We start from the raw sequence: 20,268 nt of genomic DNA on the forward strand, positions 1-20,268 counted from the left end.
CCGCCAGTTTTTAGTAGATTTGAGTGGGACAGAAGCCCGTCGCCGAGGGGGCGGGGCTTCTCCCTCAGCACTCGCTGAGGGAGGTAACCTTTCCCCCCTCACATGAGTTGAACGAATTATGTGAGAAAGCTTGGGAATCTCCAGACAAAAAACTGCAGATTCCCAAAAGGATTCTTATGGCGTATCCTTTCCCGCCAACGGACAGGATACGGTGGGAATCCTCCCCTAGGGTGGACAAAGCATTGACACGCTTATCCAAAAAGCTAGCGCTGCCATCCCAAGATACGGCTACCCTCAGGGATCCTGCTGACCGCAAGCAGGACGTTACCTTGAAGTCCATTTACACACATTCTGGTACCTTACTCAGACCGGCGATTGCGTCGGCCTAGGTTTGTAGCGCTGTAGCAGCATGGACAGATACCTTATCAGCGGAACTTGAGACCCTAGATAAGGATACCATTTTATTGACCCTAGGGCATATAAAAGATGCTGTCTTATATATGAGGGATGCTCAAAGGGACATCAGTCTAATGGGTTCTAGAATCAAGTAATCAACGCTATGTTGATTTCTGCTAGACGAGTCCTATGGACCCGGCAGTGGACAGGTGATGCCGACTCAAAGAGGCATATGGAGGTTTTACCTTACAAGGGCGAGGAATTGTTTGGGGAAGGTCTCTTGGACCTGGTCTCCACAGCTACAGCTGGTAAATCAAATTTTTTGCCTTATATTCCCTCACAGCCTAAGAAAGTGCCACATTATCAAATGCAGTCCTTTCGATCACAAAGAAACAAGAAAGTACGAGGTGCGTCCTTTCTTGCCAGAGGTAAGGGCAGAGGAAAAAAGCTGCACAACACAGCTAGTTCCCAGGAACAGAAGTCCTCCCCGGCTTCTACAAAATCCACCACATGACGCTGGGGCTCCGCTACAGGAGTCCGCCCCAGTGGGGGCACGTCTTCGACTTTTCAGCCACATCTGGGTTCACTCACAGGTGGATCCCTGGGCAATAGAAATTGTTTCCCAGGGTTACAAGCTGGAATTCGAAGAAGTGCCTCCTCGCCGGTTTTTCAAATCGGCCCTACCAGCTTCTCCCCCGGAAAGGGAGATAGTGTTAAATGCAGTTCACAAATTGTATATTCAAAAGATGGTGGTCAAGGTTCCCCTGCTTCAACAAGAGAGTGGATATTACTCACCCCTGTTTGTAGTCCCGAAACCGGACGGTTCGGTCAGACCCATTTTAAATTTAAAATCCCTGAACCTATACTTGAAAAGGTTCAAGTTCAAGATGGAATCGCTAAGAGCGGTCATCGCCAGCCTGGAAGTGGGGGATTTTATGGTATCTCTGGACATAAAGGATGCATACCTTCATGTCCCCATTTATCCACCTCATCAGGCGTACCTGAGATTTGCGGTACAGGATTGTCATTACCAATTTCAGACGTTGCCGTTTGGGCTTTCCACGGCCCCGAGGATTTTCACCAAGGTGATGGCGGAAATGATGGTGCTCATGCGCAAGCAAGATGTCACAATTATCCCGTACTTGGACGATCTCCTCATAAAAGCGAGATCAAGAGAGCAATTGCTGAACAGCGTCTCACTTTCACTGAAGGTGTTACAGCAACACGGCTGGATTCTCAATATCCCGAAGTCGCAGTTGGTTCCTACGACTCGTCTGACCTTCTTGGGCATGATTCTGGATACAGACCAGAAAAGAGTTTATCTTCCAATAGAAAAAGCTCAGGAACTCATGACTCTGGTCAGGAACCTATTGAAGCCAAAACAGGTGTCAGTGCATCACTGCACTCGAGTCCTGGGAAAGATGGTGGCATCATACGAAGCCATTCCCTTCGGCAGGTTCCATGCGAGGACTTTCCAATGGGACCTACTGGACAAGTGGTCCGGGTCACATCTACAAATTCATCAGTTGATCACCCTGTCCCCCAGAGCCAGGGTATCTCTCATGTGGTGGCTGCAGAGTGCTCACCTTCTAGAAGGCCGCAGGTTCGGCATTCAGGACTGGATCCTGGTGACCACGGACGCGAGCCTCCGAGGTTGGGGAGCAGTCACACAGGGAAGAAACTTCCAAGGTCTTTGGTCAAGTCAAGAGACTTGTCTTCACATCAACATCATGGAACTGAGGGCCATATACAACGCCCTACGTCAAGCGGAGTCCTTACTTCGCGACCAACCAGTTCTGATCCAGTCAGACAACATCACCGCAGTGGCTCATGTAAACCGCCAAGGCGGCACAAGGAGCAGAGTGGCAATGCCGGAAGCCGCCAGGATTCTTCGCTGGGCGGAAAATCATGTAAGCACACTCTCAGCAATGTTCATTCTGGGAGTGGACAACTGGGAAGCAGACTTCCTCAGCAGACACGACCTGCATTCAGGAGAGTGGGGACTTCATCAGGAAGTTTTCGCACAGATTTCAAGTCAGTGGGGACTGCCCCAGATAGACATGATGGCATCCCGCCTCAACAAAAAGCTACAGAGGTATTGCGCCAGATCAAAAGACCCTCAGGCGGTAGCTGTAGACGCCCTAGTGACACCGTGGGTGTTCCAGTCGGTCTATGTGTTTCCTCCTCTTCCTCTCATACCCAGGGTGTTGAGAATAATAAGAAAAAGAGGAGTGAGAACAATTCTCATTGTTCCACATTGGCCACGAAGGACCTGGTATCCGGATCTGCTGGAAATGCTCACAGAAGATCCGTGGCCTCTTCCTCTGCGACAGGACCTGTTGCAACAGGGGCCCTGTCTGTTCCAAGACTTACCGCGGCTGCGTTTGATGGCATGGCGGTTGAACGTTGGATCCTAGCGGAAAAAGGCATTCCGGATGAGGTCATTCCTACGCTGATAAAGGCTAGGAAGGACGTGACAGCTAAACATTATCACTGTATATGGCGAAAATATGTTTCTTGGTGTGAGGCCAGGAATGCTCCTACGGAAGAATTCCATCTGGGCCGTTTCCTTCATTTCCTACAGACTGGAGTGAAGTTGGGCCTAAAATTAGGCTCCATTAAGGTTCAGATTTCGGCATTATCCATTTTCTTTCAAAAAGAATTGGCTTCTCTCCGAGAAGTACAGACTTTTGTGAAGGGAGTGCTGCATATTCAGCTTCCTTTTATACCTCCGGTGGCGCCTTGGGACCTTAATGTGGTGTTAAGTTTCCTTAAGTCGCACTGGTTTGAACCGCTTCAAACGGTGGAGTTAAAATATCTCACTTGGAAAGTGGTCATGTTATTAGCCTTGGCTTCGGCAAGGCGAGTGTCGGAATTGGCGGCTTTGTCTCATAAAAGCCCCTATCTGGTTTTCCATATGGATAGAGTGGAATTGCGGACCCGTCCTTAATTCTTGCCTAAGGTGGTGTCATCTTTTCATATGAACCAAACTATTGTGGTGCCTGTGGATACGCGAGACTTGGAGGATTCCGAGTCCCTTGATGTAGTCAGGGCTTTGAAAATTTACGTGGCCAGAACGGCTAGAGTCAGAAAAACAGAAGCACTGTTTGTCCTATATGCGGCGAACAAGGTTGGCGCCCCTGCTTCAAAGCAGACTATTGCTCGCTGGATCTGTAACACGATTCAGCAGGCGCATTCTACGGCTGGATTGCCGTTACCAAAATCTGTTAAGGCCTATTCCACTAGGAAGGTGGGCTCGTCTTGGGCGGCTGCCTGAGGAGTCTCGGCACTGCAACTATGCCGAGCTGCTACTTGGTCGGGTTCAAACACCTTTGCAAAGTTCTATAAGTTTGATACCCTGGCTGAGGAGGACCTCCTGTTTGCTCAATCGGTGCTGCAGAGTCATCCGCACTCTCCCGCCCGTTTGGGAGCTTTGGTATAATCCCCATGGTCCTTACGGAGTCCCCAGCATCCTCTAGGACGTAAGAGAAAATAAGATTTTAAACCTACCAGTAAATCTTTTTCTCGTAGTCCGTAGAGGATGCTGGACGCCCGTCCCAAGTGCGGACTACTTCTGCAATACTTGTATATAGTTTTGCTTACATAAGGGTTATGTTATAGTTTTCATCGGTCTTGGACTGATGCTATGTTGGTTTCATACAACTGGTTAGTATATCACAAGTTATACGGTGTGATTGGTGTGGCTGGTATGAATCTTGCCCTTAGATTAACTAAAATCCTTTCCTCGTACTGTCCGTCTCCTCTGGGCACAGTTTCTCTAACTGAGGTCTGGAGAAGGGGCATAGAGGGAGGAGCCAGTGCACACCCATACCTAAAGTCTTTCTTAAAGTGCCCATGTCTCCTGCGGAGCCCGTCTATCCCCATGGTCCTTACGGAGTCCCCAGCATCCTCTACGGACTACGAGAAAAATATTTACCGGTAGGTTTAAAATCTTATTTTCGACAGCAAAGCAGCCGCAGAAGATGGCTTTGGTCATTGCAGCCACAATCCACAAAAAGTACCAGTACTCACCACACTGAGGGGCTAATTGGGGTTGGATCGCAGTGTGCGCAGAAAATGCCGTCGCCTCTGCATGTCAATCAGGCAGAGGCTGTTGTGGGTGGGGGCGGGGGGGGGCGGCAACGCTCCGTTTCCAGTGCGGTGACAGAGCGTTGCGGGGGAGGAGGCAAGCAAATGGGGGGGGGGGGGTGCGACACGAGTGGGGGCGTAATCGCAGCGGCTGCGTGATGTCACATGCAGCCGCCACGTTCGGAAACATGGCGGCGGGCCTCCTGCGGGCTCAGCTAAGCTGAACCGGCAGGAGGCATCCTTAATTTCTGCTAGCAATTGCAATTTCTGCTTGTTCAAGGAGGGGGAGGCGGGGGTTAGCAGGCTGGGCGGCCTCTAGCATGCGAACAGAAGGATTGCAAATTCTTCTAATTAGCAGAATTTGCAATCCTTACTGAATTAGCCACATAGTGTGGAAGCCGCTGGCAAATGAAAGTTAAGCGATCGTTAGTGCGATCAGGACGGATCCCCTGGATCTGCATGTGCTCAGCAATACATTGTTTATTTTAAAATGACGTGTTTTTTTGTATATACAGTACAAGGGAATATTGTAACAGTCCCAGTACTTGGTTACTTTGTGCAGGAAGCAGGGCCCAGTGAAGAGGAGGAGTAGCAGAGAGAAGGTTTTGGGGGAAGGGGGGAGGGGGGGGGGTGTAGAGTGGGGATCTGAAAAGATCCCGCTCACACTTGTAGGGACCCATTTATTAGTTATTGGTATTTTGGCCTGACAATTAGAATTTGTGATTGCCACTATTCGTGCAATAAGAAATTCTGTACCGCCCAGATGTATCAATAATGACATGCAGAGACATCGTCCCTGTGATGTATAATGTAAAGAAGAGTTTCTCATACTACTACAGTCCAAGTTTTAAAGGATATTTCTGTTTGAGTATCCTTAAAACCTGTACTGTAATAGCGGAGTTTGGGATACTCTGATGCAAAGTGATCGCTGATGTAATCACTTTGATTTGTGCTTCGGGACCCCCGGCAGCCTACTGTGCATACAGTCATCAGACTACACGTGTGCAAGTGCCCATCATCAAGGAGAGATCCTGAGGATCCCTCTCCTGGTAACTTCTGCAGTAAGTAGCCCATAGACTACAATAACTAACGTCATCTAAAGATGGCATCAGCTACCAGGGCGGAGCTTGGAATGATTCACGTTCTGGAGTATAGTAAATCTCAGAAATTGTAGCCCCCGTAGACACCTACGGGAGCGGCTATTGTGATAGAAAATGGGGGATCGCAGCAGATATCTCAATACCAGGGCATACTATAAATTTGCAGATATCCCCCCAAAATGGGCATTTTCAGGGGATATCCCAGAAATGTACTTTGGTAAATAGGCCCCACAGACTCGGAAGAAAGCCTCTGCTAGCCCCATCTTATCATGACATTAGCTTTGTAGTGCTATTTCCAAAACTCAATCACAGTTGGACCTTGATACATCTGCAGTTCCCCTTACAGTAAGGCTGGGTACACATGAGACCATACTGTATGACATCCGATATATCGTTACGACGCACATCGGATTAATATATTGTCCATATCACCTAAAATGTATGGACGATTGCGCGCTCCCGTAGCTCATTCCCCTGGTTGTCCCATCGGGCATGCTGCTTACCCAATGGTACGATCCAGGAAATAACGGCACACCGCTGAATGCGACCACTATACGATATATTGCGTGGTTGCACGCTACATCGTTCAGTGTATATTGGTGACAATACATGACATTACAGAGCAGGGCCTTCCTACCTCTATGTCTGTCTGTTTTTACCAAATTGAGTTCTATTACTGTTACTTATTGCTGCGCTATATAAGAAACTGTTCATTAATAAATAATAAATACATTTGGGATTATGAAGTATTGGAGGAGATTTTTGCGAAATCTCCCCCTATATGGCTTTAATATATTCTGGAGATACTTAAATTACATGAAATTAGTGTGAAAAGCACAATTATCTTAATGTTTATGTTAACAATATGTGATGATAAAATATGCCCCTTAGTGGGTAAAATGATTTTGCCACCAGTTGTGGTGATACGGGATCGGTATGAAGTACCGACAATCAAAATCCCGACAGCAATTGACTGACGGCCAAAATCCCGACAGGGTCAAAATCCCGACATGGACAAAATACCGACATTTAAAATACCGACAAGGTCAAAATACTGACATTTCAAATGTCAACAGGTCAAAATGCCGACACATGTTTTCATTGTTTTTGGAGTGTATGTCCAACATAGGTCGACATGGACACAATATAAGTGTACCGCGTCCCCCTCGCATGGCTCGCTGCGCTCGGCACACTATTATATTCCCCGTCCAGGTCCACTGGGATAGTAAAGTATGAACAAGTCGGTTTCAATGAAAAAATAATGAAAAACTCATGTCGGCTTTTTGACCTGTCGACATTATAAATGTCGGTATTTTGACCATGTTGGGATTTTGACCTTGTCGAGATTTTGACTGTCGGTCATTTGCTGTTGGTATTTTGACCGTCGGAATTTTGATTGTCGGTAAATTGACTGCATCCCAGTGATACGAATCATCACCATCAGGTGTAACTGCTGTCGCGGGTAGTGCCCCCTGATGTACAGGGAGAAGGGATTTTCACCCTTTCATAAATACACCCCTAAAAGCTCACAGAATGTCATGTGATTACCATGAAAGCTGCGACCGGTTTAAACAAGATGACCTGTACAGAACAATGTGCACATGATATAATACCACAGAAGGTGCTGTGCGGGTAGTGTTACAGCGGACGGATGCAGGCTCAGTGTTATGACATAGATACAGGTACGTGGAGAATAGCCAGACGAGTTCAGCAGGACCTGCTCCACCTTTATGTAACATCTCACTAACTACAATAAAGGCATGTTTGCTCTATTTATGTATGCTTATAATTGTTCACATGTACACCAGCTGGCCGTTTCAGGTTGGGTCTTCTATTGAGGCTTTAATGAAAGGGATCGCAGGCACAATGGAGAGCTGGGAGGAGACGAAAGGTTAATAGCAATCTCCAACATAATCATTATTTATTACCAGCTATTTATATAGCGCACACATATTCCGCAGCGCTTTACAGAGAATATTTGGCCATTCACATCAGTCCGTGCCCCAGTGGGGCTTACAATCTATTTTCCCTACCACATGTACACGCACACACGTCCATGCTGGGTTTCATTTTAGTTGGGAGCCAAATAACCAATCTGTATATTTTTGGATTGTGGGTGGAAACCTGCGTACCCGGAGGAAACTCACGCAAGTACGGGGAGAATATACAAACTCCACACAGTTAGCGCCATGGTGGGGATTGAACCCATGACCTCAGTGCTGTGAGGCAGTAATGCTAACTATACACCATCCTTACTGCCCCCCCAAAAATAATATCATCAACAGCACTTTGGGGCATACTTGCCTACTCTCCCGGAAGCTGCGGGAGGCTCCTGTTTTTTTGGGTAGCCCCCCCGCACCCCCAGAAGAGTAGGCAGGTCTCCCGCTTCCTGCTCGAACCCTAGTGATGCGGGCAGGATGAAGAGATACACTGCCGTATTCACGAGTCCCTGGGGTGGGGAAGGGGTTAAAATGACGCGAATTGCGGACCCGCGAATCGCTGTGTTTCCCGATGTGGGGCAGGGCTTAATGATGTCACAGCCCGGCCCCACTCCCTGAAGTCTCCTGCTGCGTCTCCTCTCCGGGCTTCTCCCGGAGAGAAGCTATTTAAAGTAGGCAGACCTGCTTTGGGGGTCATTCCGAGTTGATCGCTCGGTAGCAACTTTTTGCAGCACTGCGATCAGGTTAAATCTCAGCAAATCTGCGCATGTGTATGCATCGCAATGCGCAGGCGCGTCGTACGGGTACAAAGAGGATCGGTGCTGGGCGATGGATTTAAGGAAGAATCCATTCACACAGCAGATTGCAAGGTGATTGACAGAAAGAGGGCGTTTGTGGGTGTCAACTGACCGTTTTCTGGGAGTGTTTGGAAAAACGCAGGCGTGTCCAAGCGTTTGCAGGGCGGGTGTCTGACGTCAATTCCGGCACCAAAAGGTCTGCGGCTGAGTAAGTCCAGAGCTACTCAGAAACTGCAAAAATCTTTTTTTGTGCCGTCGGCTGCAACAGCGTTCACACACTTGCAAAGCAAAAATACACTCCCCCATAGGCGGCGAATATCTGATCACAGCGCAGCAAAAAGTTGCTAGCGAGCGATCAACTCAGAATGACCCCCTTTAATTCTAAGGCACCCCAATGAGTCATAAGATATTTGAGTACAACCAGGGCCGGTTCTACAAATTGCGGCGCTCAGTTTCCTTTGGTGAGTTGTTACAGTACATTCTTTCTACACATGGTGTTAGCTGTTGCTTTCACCATTCAATGTCTCACTTTAATTTTACACAGGTTCTAAAATTGAGAGACCTCACATGCCAAATAAGCCCCACACTCGAGAACCACTCTGCCACCACCCCACCTACAGATGTAACGTGCCTTGTGTCTTTAGGATCACCTACAAACTTTAGTACGTACATACAATACCTCCCTTTCCTACCTGGCAGTGCAAGGGTTACCACACCGCATGGCTGCACTCTGCCAATTAAAATATTAACGCAGTGAAGGGATGGTTATTATTTGCATACGGCTTACCGAGCTGTTTACGGACTCAAGCACAGAACTTATTAGAGTTAAACAAATTTAAAATTATGCCTTGTAAATGGCACATGGTTAGAATATTTTCCGTTTCATATTGTGTTTTATGACCTCTTGAATAGATCAAACATTACTAAGCTAACTTGTACAGACCGTCACGAGTCCTTTCTCAAACACCATATGCCTTTCACAGCCGCAAATTCAAAGCTATCAGCATTACAGGCTGATTACAGGTATGACTTCATTCCATAATATTGGCTCTGCTATCATATTAGTCAGTATTTGATAAAACATTTGTTTTCACTTGGGTTATATCCCTTTATTGACATTTTGGTGACTTTAAGCAAAACCAGCCAACATTTTATGTTTTGGAATATGGGCACCACCATGTCCCCTCTGAAGGGAGCGCATGAACATTTAACATTATGGATATGTCTATCTCACATTGGGGGAGTGCGAGGTACCCCAAGATGTGCCCAGAACTTTTGTAGTACAAAGCCAGTAATCTTCTTACCGCTAAATACAAGGGTAATTTTTCCATGCTTATCCTTTCTGCAGCCTTTGACACCATGGACCAGAGTCATGTACAGTACTCTGTTGCCTTCATTCTCCTGGTCTTTGTGACACTGCCATCTCTTGGTCCTCTTCATATCTCTCCAACTTATTTCCCCTCAGCTGTACTTACACCTCCTCCTTCCCCACTTCCTTTTGAGGTCCCTCATGGCTCCATCCTCCGACCCATGCTCTTGTCACTCTACACCTCCTCACTGAGTAATCTCTTCAACTCTCTTCTCAAGCTAAATATGTCTAACTGAACACATTGTCTTCCATCCTCCCCACTGCTACCTCACTAGCAACAGTTCCACGATGTCATTAGTTCCTCAAGTCTGCTGCTTGGGCATCACTCTTGTCTCATATCTCTGTCAGGCTCTACATCCAGTCTCTCACCTACACCTCTCATTTCCATCTCTGGAACATCACTAGTGTTAGACCCTTCCTCTCTCTCTCTCTCTCTGTGTGCTACCAAACCACTTATCTTTCTTGCTTATGGTATCCAGCTAGATATATCTTATTTTCTCATACCATTCTGTTCCGGCTCACTGCCCTCTGCAGAATCCAATTCATAATACCCCTCACTCTTACCATCAAACCCTGCACCCACATCTCCCACTACATCTCCAATCTCATCTCCGTGGCCTCCACACTCCACCCTGCCCCCTCTGATCGGCAGTGATTGACGTTTTTTCTCTCTTCTGATAACCACCACTCACTCCTGCCTCCAAACCTTCCACACCCATTCTTTGTAATACTCTTTCCTGCTCTGTCAGACTCCAGTGCTTCAAACGTTCCCTCAGGGCTCACTTATTCACAGATGCCTTCCAATTCACTGCCTGATCCCTCCGCATACCCCCCTTCCCCCCCAATCCTTCTTAATGCCTTCTGTGATTTTACTTGCATTATATTGCCTTTCTATGTTACCCTTCTTCTATTACTACTTTTAAAGTTTGTTGTTATTAGAATTATACTGTAGTTTATGTAATTATGTATATCATTTGTATTACCACTATGTACAAAGCTGAGGAACATTGCGGTACCCTAAATCAAAGATGATAATAATAATAATAATAATAATAATAATAATAATAATATTATTATTATTATTCTACATTTAACCTACTGCAAGGTATAGAGAGACACAGTGCCACCACTATGAAAAGGAAGACTGTGTCCCCCCCCCCCCAATCTCACTCTGGGGCAGATGTATTAAGCCTGGAGAAGTGATAAAGCAGCGATAAGTGCAAGTGATAATGCACCAGCTAGTCAGCTCCTAGTTGTCAATTTACAATTGGGGCTGATTGGCTGGTGCCTTATCACCTTGCATTTATCACTGCTTTATCACTTCTCCAGGCTTAATACATCTGTGAAATGTACCATTGTTACCTATATAGAGATGAGGGCACACTATAATTCTCTAACTAATCGTTGCTAACTGTATTTTAGGTCTGCATGTACCACATAGTAGTACAGTAAAAGATAGTTCACTTTTTTCCTAACCATGTCAGTGGCAGCCAGTAGCTACTCCTCCTGACACTTACATCTAAAGGTAATGCAGGACTAAACCAGTTTACGTTTTTTCCAAAGTGCCAGCCCTCTGATTCCTCCCTGGGGTGATCTAAGACCTTGATTAAACAATTCCTATCTGCATGTATTTCCACTTGAAAGTCTCCTTCAAATTATGGCTAACTCAGCACTATTCAACCAACTTTTGTCAAGCCACTTGATTTTCTGTCCTCTCTTGATAGATGTGGAGAATTTTGCTCTGTGTGAGTCCCGATAGATGAAGGAGCATGTCCCAAAAGAGCTTGGTTTTGGTGATCCCTGCTTTCTTCAAAACAGCTTTAAAATACATTTATGTGCCAAATTGTGGAAACGTTTTCAGTGGACTTCGATGAGATAAACTAAAAGTGAATAATGTGATTACCTGTCCTTCATATTGTAATGGCGCCACATTCACGCCTCTCCATTCAGCCCGCTCAGACTTCTTCAAAATGTTTGCTGATATTCCTTATCCATAAACTTCCAATTTATCAGCGGGCTCCGTCCAGGAAAATTTTGGGCCTTACCCTCTTTCTTATGGACTTGGGGATAATTGCTCCTGTCATTGCCTTACGTGGTCCCTTTGTGCTTCCCACATCCTACATCTAAAGTGTAGTTTCTTCCTCAAAGTAAAAACAGATAGGTGTTTCTCTTATAGCTTCCAATAAGTCATACATTAAAGTTTTTTTTATTTACCCATCAACAAAAGTTCCATAAGTCCCATATGTCACTGCCAACCTAAACAATGAACACAATACACATTATTTGCTATATTTTGAGAAGGGAGTTTGTTCCCTCTTAATTTACTTGTTCTCCAGCAGTTAGAAGTATCTGGCTGCGCTGGTAGTCCAACTAGTCATGGTATATATGGGCGGTGGTGAATGACATTTGTATAAATAGATGTGTACAGTATATTCCAATCTCAGATCTACTGACTGACTTAGGAATGATATCTGTGCTCTATACACATATTCTATGCAACTTCCTGTCCCATCGTTTGAACTTTAGTGGGAGATAGACTTGGGTCCTCTTCCTGATGAGAAATCCTGGACCACCATTCAAGAGTGTGTCTCCAAAATGTCTATATCTTTGCTGGCAAAGGAACATGCTTTTAAGATATACTATAGGTGGCATCTAGATCCCATTAGATTTAACCAAATGTTTAAGCCTGTCCCCCTTTTCAGTTTTGGAGGGGGTGTTCCGTCATCCATGTCTTTTGGTACAGCCCCAAAATATCATTATTTTGGGACAAGATTGAGGATTTGCTTAGTAAGGTAGTGAATGCAGCCTTAAAGATCCCTGGTCTACCACATGTTGCTGTGGACAATTCTGCTGACAAACTGGCGGTTCAGATTCTAATTTCTAAATGCTGCTAGGTGTTTAATTGCTTCCCACTGGAGAGGACCTGAAGTCCCTTCCCTTCGCTGAGTGATTGATATCTGACAGGTATGGAAAAAATAACCATCTATTTTAATAACAGATCTTACAAATTTCCGCAGGTTTGGCATCTAGGGCAATGTTTCCAAAATCCCCCCTCCCACTCTCCCATGTACTGTCAGACCTCCTATTCTAACCCCTTGTCTGTGACTTTTAGTGTTCCCATTGCACTTTACTTGCTCTTTTTTGATAAGATACCCTTTTTATTGTTTTTTTGCACTCCCTACTGCCTTTCCGGCACCTTTCCAGCTGTCCCCCTTGTCCTTCCCTAATCCCTGTCTTCCCTGTCAACTCCTTTGTTTACTACAGTACATACATCTCTTACGTTTGTTTTTTAATGTTCTTCTTTTATCCTTTTTTAATGTTTCTACACAATTCCACAGTTTGTTTCTATATGTTGTGCCTTTTGGTATCTTTGTCTTTGGTCTGCACTGTGTTACTGCATGCCATTTGCTGCAGCTGCCTCTGGTATTACAGAAAAAATATACACAAATTGAGCCAGCGGTTATCAAACACAATTCCTGCGCAGCTAGTAATAGATAGAGGTTACTCAACCCTATAAATTTGGATATTGTTGTGTTTTTGCCTCTGTTATTTTATTAATTGTATAATTTGTTTGTGTGACTGCTACTGTGCTTCAGTTTTTTTCTCTTTTGTTTTGATGTAACTTTTGTTGTGTCCAAATTAACAAAAAACCCGTAAAAAAAATCTCAGCTCTTCTTCCCCATCATTGATTTAAAGTCGATGCAATGACTTTCCGAGACTAGGGTGATATATATATGGTATTTGATGACTGATCCTCTCTGTCTGTTTGTCTCAGGAGATCTGCCAACATCCCAAGTTCATCTGTGAGGATATGAAATGGACAGATATACGCCAGGGAGAGCTGGGTAAGTGTGGTTCCACAGTAATGTGTGTGATATGACAACATCATCATCAGATCCAGCTGCCATTTTGGCTGCATTTTTTCCTGAAAACTTGACCATGAACGGCCCTATTATTTAAAAAAAGGCAGCAAATTGGTTAAAACAATATATTTCATTATAAAAAGATACATCTGTCTGCAATAACATAGCAGACATTTTACACAAGTATTACAATCAATAACAAACAAATCTGACAAAAAAAATCAGGAAGTAGCTGTGGGCCGCAGGTAGAGGCTTGAAACCTGCCTGTTGTCCACCGTTTCAGTAGGGGGAGTCTAAGATATAAGTAAGTTACTATAGAGTGTGACTAGTCTCTATTGTGTTGAGGTTAAAAGTTTTTGATCTATGGTTTTGCTGTTCTCAGGTAATTGCTGGTTTCTGGCTGCTGCGGCATCTCTGACACTTTACCCCCTACTCATGGAGCGCGTGGTTCCTCCCAGGCAGAGTTTTGATAAGGAATATGCTGGACTGTTCCATTTTCAGGTGAGACTGTTTGAATATTGTAGTGCTTGCTGCAATTAGTGGAGTTTGGTATGGAATACCGGCGGTCACATTGAGACTATCCAATTTCTTCCAATTATAGGGCCAACTAGCCGATAAATAACTGGATGATCAGCCCGATAACTGCCTAGTGTGTATGCAGGAGCGTTTAAGCGGTTTTAATTGGATGCACGATATATCGCATGTGTTACTCATTATATTGTTCCTGACCTCCCAATCCCATTTTAGAGTTAAAAAGAATGTACACACTGAGCAGAAAAATTGCTCAGTGAGTATGGGCGCAGGTCCGATTATTGTTCCGTCATGTTTATCGGATCAGCGGCACCCGACGAGTATTGTGTGCCCAGGTTTACACCTCACAAATAGTTCTGCCAGTGGTAATTCCTGTTGTATAACAGCTGCCTGTTTGACTTAAATTAGCCTCTTCCCCCTTATTTTATTCTCCATGTGTGCAGCATACCTAATAGAAATGGTCTATTCTAGGACATACCATTCATTCAAATGACACACATTTGCTTAGTGCATCTCTGCATGTGAGATGGCAGCCAACATCATGTACATGCAAACGGGTTTAGTATGAAATACCTACAATCAAAATCCAGAGGGTCAAAATACCGACATTTAAAATACAGACAAGGTCAAAATACAGACACTTAAATTGTCGACAGGTTAAAATGTCGACACAAGTTTTTCATATTGATGTTGTTGTGTATGCCCGCCATGTTTCGGGCACTATTATATTCCCCTTCCAGGTACACTGGGATGGTAAAGTATGAACAAGTCATGAAAAACTCATGTCGACTTTTTGATCTGTCAACATTTTAAATGTCGGTATTTTTACTTTGTCCGTATTTTGACCTTGTCAGGATTTTGAACGCCGGTCAATTGTTGTCGGTATTTTGACCGTCAGGATTTTGATTGTTGGTAAATTGACCGCATGCCCACGCATACATAGAGCCACAGCTCCTTATAAGGTTTCCCTTTAAACCACGTACACTTACTACCTCAGTCTCTGCTGTGACCTTGAGGTCACCTGCCAGGTGTAGTAGAATGCCCTTAGAGCATCATCATGCTGGCGGCCTAACTGTTCTCCCAAATTCCTGCTTCTGTGCCCCAGCCCAGAGACTGAGACCGCCTTTTGAATTCAGCTCAGTTCCACCATGCCCGTTCCACCTGCTTCCTATCTAGAGGTGGGTGGTTCTGGGTTTTCCAGCATCTGTGCCCCTTGCTGACTTACTGGATCCGGGCCCCCTACATGGAGTTGTACCAATAGTCATATGCTCAGAGCACTAACCATGGTGGGTCAAGTGAGATGTGTGACAGCTGACACTCATGGTAGTCTGAGGGCAGGCGATCGCCACCGCGCCCACTGCAAGCACCCGCTCACAATGATTCATTTGTGGTTCCCTAATGTTTTATCCAATTTATAAACTTGTCTGAATAATAGTTTTACAGTGAACCATGAACATTATTCTCTCCATTATTAATATGTGGTCTTCTGTGCCCTCCAGTTCTGGCAGTATGGCGAGTGGGTTGATGTTGTGGTTGACGACCGTCTGCCCACGAAGAATGGAGAGCTGGTGTTTGTCTCTTCCGCAGAGAAGAGTGAATTCTGGCCGGCCCTGCTGGAAAAGGCGTATGCCAAGTGAGTGACAGGTGTTAGAGAATATAAGGGGTCGATGCCAATGTGAGCGGACATTCGTTCCCACTGCTAATGTCCCAAAACCAAGCGTACACAAATAAGAGTGATGCAGAGTTGTGTACTATACATTTAAATTGCATCTCCGCTTGGGATAGAAAGGGCGTGGTTAAGATGCAGCGGGTGTTCTCACAAAGCCAAACTTCAGATAGGGAGTCTACAGTTTTGTACTGTGCATGCAGAATTCGATGGAAGCTTAAATATGTGGATACAATGTTCTCACAACTAAATCTCTCTGCACATAAACATCAACCCCAACTGCAGCACAGCTCGGATTTACCAAGATGCACAGTTGCTTGCTCTTTCTTGCTGTGTTCACAACTCAGAATCAGCTGCAGAGTGGGCATTCTAAGCACATGTTAGGTGGCGAGCATCATACTGACTGCTAGATAATGTAGAAAATATTATAGTGACTACCATATAATGCAGACAATATATTGAGCACCATATAAATCAGAAAGCATCAGTGACACCCATATAATACAGGGAACATCGCAGTGACCTCTGTATAATACAGAGAGCATCGCAGTGACAGCCAGATAATACAGAGAGCATTGCTGTTATGACCATAAAAGACAAGAGAGCATTGCAGTAAACATGATATACTATGGGGAGTGCTTCTGTAATACTGTATACTGAGAATTACATCCAGTATACAGTATTACAGAAGTTCTGTGGCGCAGCGGTCAGTGACATATACTGAGAATTAAATACTCTACAAAGCATTCCTCAAGTGGTACTGTGCAGCTGTCAGTGACATATGATGAGAATTACATACTCTACAAAGGATTCCACAAGTGGTAATGTGCAGCTGTCCGTAACATATACTGAGAATTAAATCCAATATACAGTATTACATAATTGGTGTGGCGCAGCTCTCAGGGGCACTTACTGAGAATTACATTTACTATACTGGAATATAGAAATGTTGGTTCTGTTATTATTGCAGCTGGTCTGTGAGTTACAGCTCCCAGCTCAGTTTACTGCAAAAAATAAAATAAAAGTAACAATGTAAGTTGAGTGACAAGCTGCAGAGAATAACCCTTTCTGTGACTGCTGCACAAGGATCACACAACCTCTATCTGAAGCCGCGCCTCCACCCCCCTGCCTCATGCCGTGAACATTCCCAGCTTTGCTTGAATACTGCCATTAGGCTACCTCCCACTTGCCTGCACCTCTTGTCATCTGTCTGTCGCCCCTCCCCACTAGATTGTTAGCTCTTCAGAGCAGGGCCCTCTTTCCTCTTGTTATCTAAGCCCTCGTCTCGACACATTTCACTCGCAGCTCTCCCCTACTCAACGACCATCTTTATCCTGCTAGTAAAGGCTCATCTCCATCTATGGCCACCAGCCTCTAGTAGTACGATGATCACTCCATCAATACTTACATCTTAGCTGTATTATGTCTAGAGAACGTGTGGTGCTCTGTTACCTGTACTCTTTCTGTTATTTATTTACTGAAATGCTATGTTTTGTCTCAGTAGCGGATCTTGCCACGGGCAAGCAGGACTTTTGCCCGGAGGGCGCCGCACCATGGCAAGATCCGCTGCTGCTGTGGTGCCCCCCGCTGCCGCGGGCCGCTGTCCGTTGTGAAGGGAAACTAGACGCTACGCGTCTAGTTTCCCTTCGTGGGCTGCCCGCTGTGACGGGAAACTAGACGCTACGAGTCTAATTTCCCTTCTGGAGAGGACCTTCACTGTAATGATGTGCGGTGCGCGTTGACGGCATCGCGCACCGCGCAGAAAAGGTCCTGACCACGCCCCCTGTATGAAGCCACACCCCCTAATGCCGCCCGGGGCGCCAGAATCCCCGGAACCGGCCCTGTTTTGTCTCCCTGTACTGTCCTTTGTACGGCGCTGCGAAACACATGTGGCGCCTTATAGATAAAATTTAATAATAATAATATTAATATGGCTGAGTTCAATTAGGGGAGAAGTTCTTGCCCCGCGAGTAAGTGCAAGTATATACCGCACTTACGGTACCGTTGGATTTGCAGATATTTTCTTGCAATCCTTCTTCCTCTTGTGTTTCCTGGCTGCATAATTTTGATGGTTCGTATAACAAGTTATTTCCACTGCTACTCTGGGTTTCAGGAGACGACAAGGGCTCAGGGTGACAGGAAACATATAAAGTGCAAAGTGTGTCCATAAAGTGGTTTTCTCTGACGTCCTAAGTGGATGCTGGGACTCCGTAAGGACCATGGGGAATAGCGGCTCCGCAGGAGACTGGGCACAACTATAAACAAAGCTTTAGACTACTGGTGTGCACTGGCTCCTCCCACTATGACCCTCCTCCAGACTTCAGTTAGAATCTTGTGCCCGGCTGAGCTGGATGCACACTAGGGGCTCTCCTGAGCTCCTAGAAAGAAAGTATATTTAGGTTTTTTATTTTACAGTGAGATCTGCTGGCAACAGACTCACTGCAGCGAGGGACTAAGGGGAGAAGAAGCGAACCTACCTAACTGGTGGTAGCTTGGGCTTCTTAGGCTACTGGACACCATTAGCTCCAGAGGGATCGACCGCAGGACCCAACCTTGATGTTCGTTCCCGGAGCCGCGCCGCCGTCCCCCTTACAGAGCCAGAAGCATGAAGAGGTCCGGAAAATCGGCGGCGGAAGACTTCGGTCTTCACCAAGGTAGCGCACAGCACTGCAGCTGTGCGCCATTGCTCCTCATGTACACCTCACACTCCGGTCACTGATGGGTGCAGGGCGCTGGGGGGGGGGAAGCCCTGAGGGCAATATTACACACCTTGGCTGGCAAATATACACCATATATAGTCCCAGAGGCTACATAGGTGTAAATTAATACCCCTGCCAGAGTTTCAAAAACGCGGGAGAAGTCCGCCGAAAAAGGGGCGGGGCTAACTCCCTCAGCACACTGGCGCCATTTTTCCCTCACAGCTCCGCTGGAAGGAAGCTCCCTGGCTCTCCCCTGCAGTCTACAACTACAGAAGGGTAAAAAAGAGAGGGGGGGCACTAAATTTAGGCGCAGTATATATATATATATATAGCAGCTATAAGGGGATATAATTCAGTTAGTCCCTGTATTATATAGCGCTCTGGTGTGTGCTGGCATACTCTCTCTCTGTCTCCCCAAAGGGCTTTGTGGGGTCCTGTCCTCTGTCAGAGCATTCCCTGTGTGTATGCAGTGTGTCGGTACGGCTGTGTCGACATGTTTGATGAGGAGGCTTATGTGGAGGCGGAGCAAATGCCTGTAAATGTGATGTCACCCCCTGCGGGGTCGACACCTGAGTGGATGGTTCTGTGGAAGGAATTACGCGACAGTGTCGACTCCTTGCATAAAAGGTTTGACGACATACCTACTATGAGACAGCCGGCTTCTCAGCCTGTGCCTGCCCAGGCGTCTCAAAAGCCATCAGGGGCTCTAAAACGCCCGCTACCTCAGATGGCAGACACAGATGTCGACACGGATACTGACTCCAGTGTCGACGACGATGAGACTAATGTAACTTCCAATAGGGCCACACGTTACATGATTGAGGCAATGAAAAATGTGTTGCACATTTCTGATGTTACCCCCGGTACCACAAAAAAGGGTATTATGTTTGGAGAGAAAAAACTACCAGTAGCTTTTCCTCCATCTGAGGAGTTAAATGACGTGTGTGAAGAAGCGGGGGCTTCTCCTGATAAGAAACTGGTAATTTCTAAGAGGTTACTAATGGCGTACCCTTTCCCGCCAGAGGATAGGTCACGCTGGGAAACATCCCCTAGGGTGGATAAAGCGCTCACACGCTTGTCAAAGAAGGTGGCACTACCGTCTCCGGATACGGCCGCCCTGAAGGAATCTGCTGATAGAAAGCAGGAGGCTATCCTGAATTCTATATATACACACACAGGTGTTATACTGAGACCAGCTATTGCGTCAGCATGGATGTGCAGTGCTGCAGCTGCGTGGTCAGATTCCCTGTCGGAAAATATTGATACCCTAGACAGGGACACTATATTGCTAACCGTAGAGCATATTAAAGACGCACTTTAATACATGAGGGATGCACAGAGGGATATTTGCCGGCTGGCATCCAAAATTAGTGCAATGTCCATTTCTGCCAGGTGAGGGTTATGGACTCGGCAGTGGACAGGAGATGCAGATTCCAAAAGGCACATGGAAGTTCTGCCTTATAAGGGTGAGGAGTTGTTCGGGGATGGTCTCTCGGATCTCGTTTCCACAGCAACAGCTGGGAAGTCTACATTTTTACCCCATGTTCCCTCACAGCCAAAGAAAGCACCGTATTATCAGGTACAGTCCTTTCGGCCCAATAGGGGCAAGCGGGTTAAGGGCGCGTCCTTTCTGCCCAGAGGCAGAGGTAGGGGGAAAAAAGCTGCAGCATACAGCCAGTTCCCAGGAGCAAAAGTCCTCCCCCGCTTCCTCTAAGTCCACAGCATGACGCTGGGGCTCCACAGGCGGAGCCAGGTACGGTGGGGGCCCGTCTCAAATATTTCAGCAATCAGTGGGCTCGCTCACGGGTGGATCCCTGG

General features: G+C 46.0%; 1 protein-coding gene across 1 annotated transcript in view; it reads left to right on the forward strand.

The window, feature by feature from the left end:
• The window catches only part of LOC134949352 (calpain-2 catalytic subunit-like), a 266,498-nt gene that overhangs the window by 202,711 nt on the left and 43,519 nt on the right, over positions 1 to 20,268 (forward strand). The window contains exons 21-23 of the mRNA XM_063937866.1: positions 13,467 to 13,536; positions 13,937 to 14,055; positions 15,585 to 15,718. Of these exons, the coding sequence (XP_063793936.1) occupies positions 13,467 to 13,536; positions 13,937 to 14,055; positions 15,585 to 15,718 (323 nt within the window). The remainder of the gene's footprint in view (positions 1 to 13,466; positions 13,537 to 13,936; positions 14,056 to 15,584; positions 15,719 to 20,268) is intronic.

Source organism: Pseudophryne corroboree, chromosome 8 (genome assembly GCF_028390025.1).
Source record: "Pseudophryne corroboree isolate aPseCor3 chromosome 8, aPseCor3.hap2, whole genome shotgun sequence".
NCBI lineage: Eukaryota > Metazoa > Chordata > Amphibia > Anura > Myobatrachidae > Pseudophryne > Pseudophryne corroboree.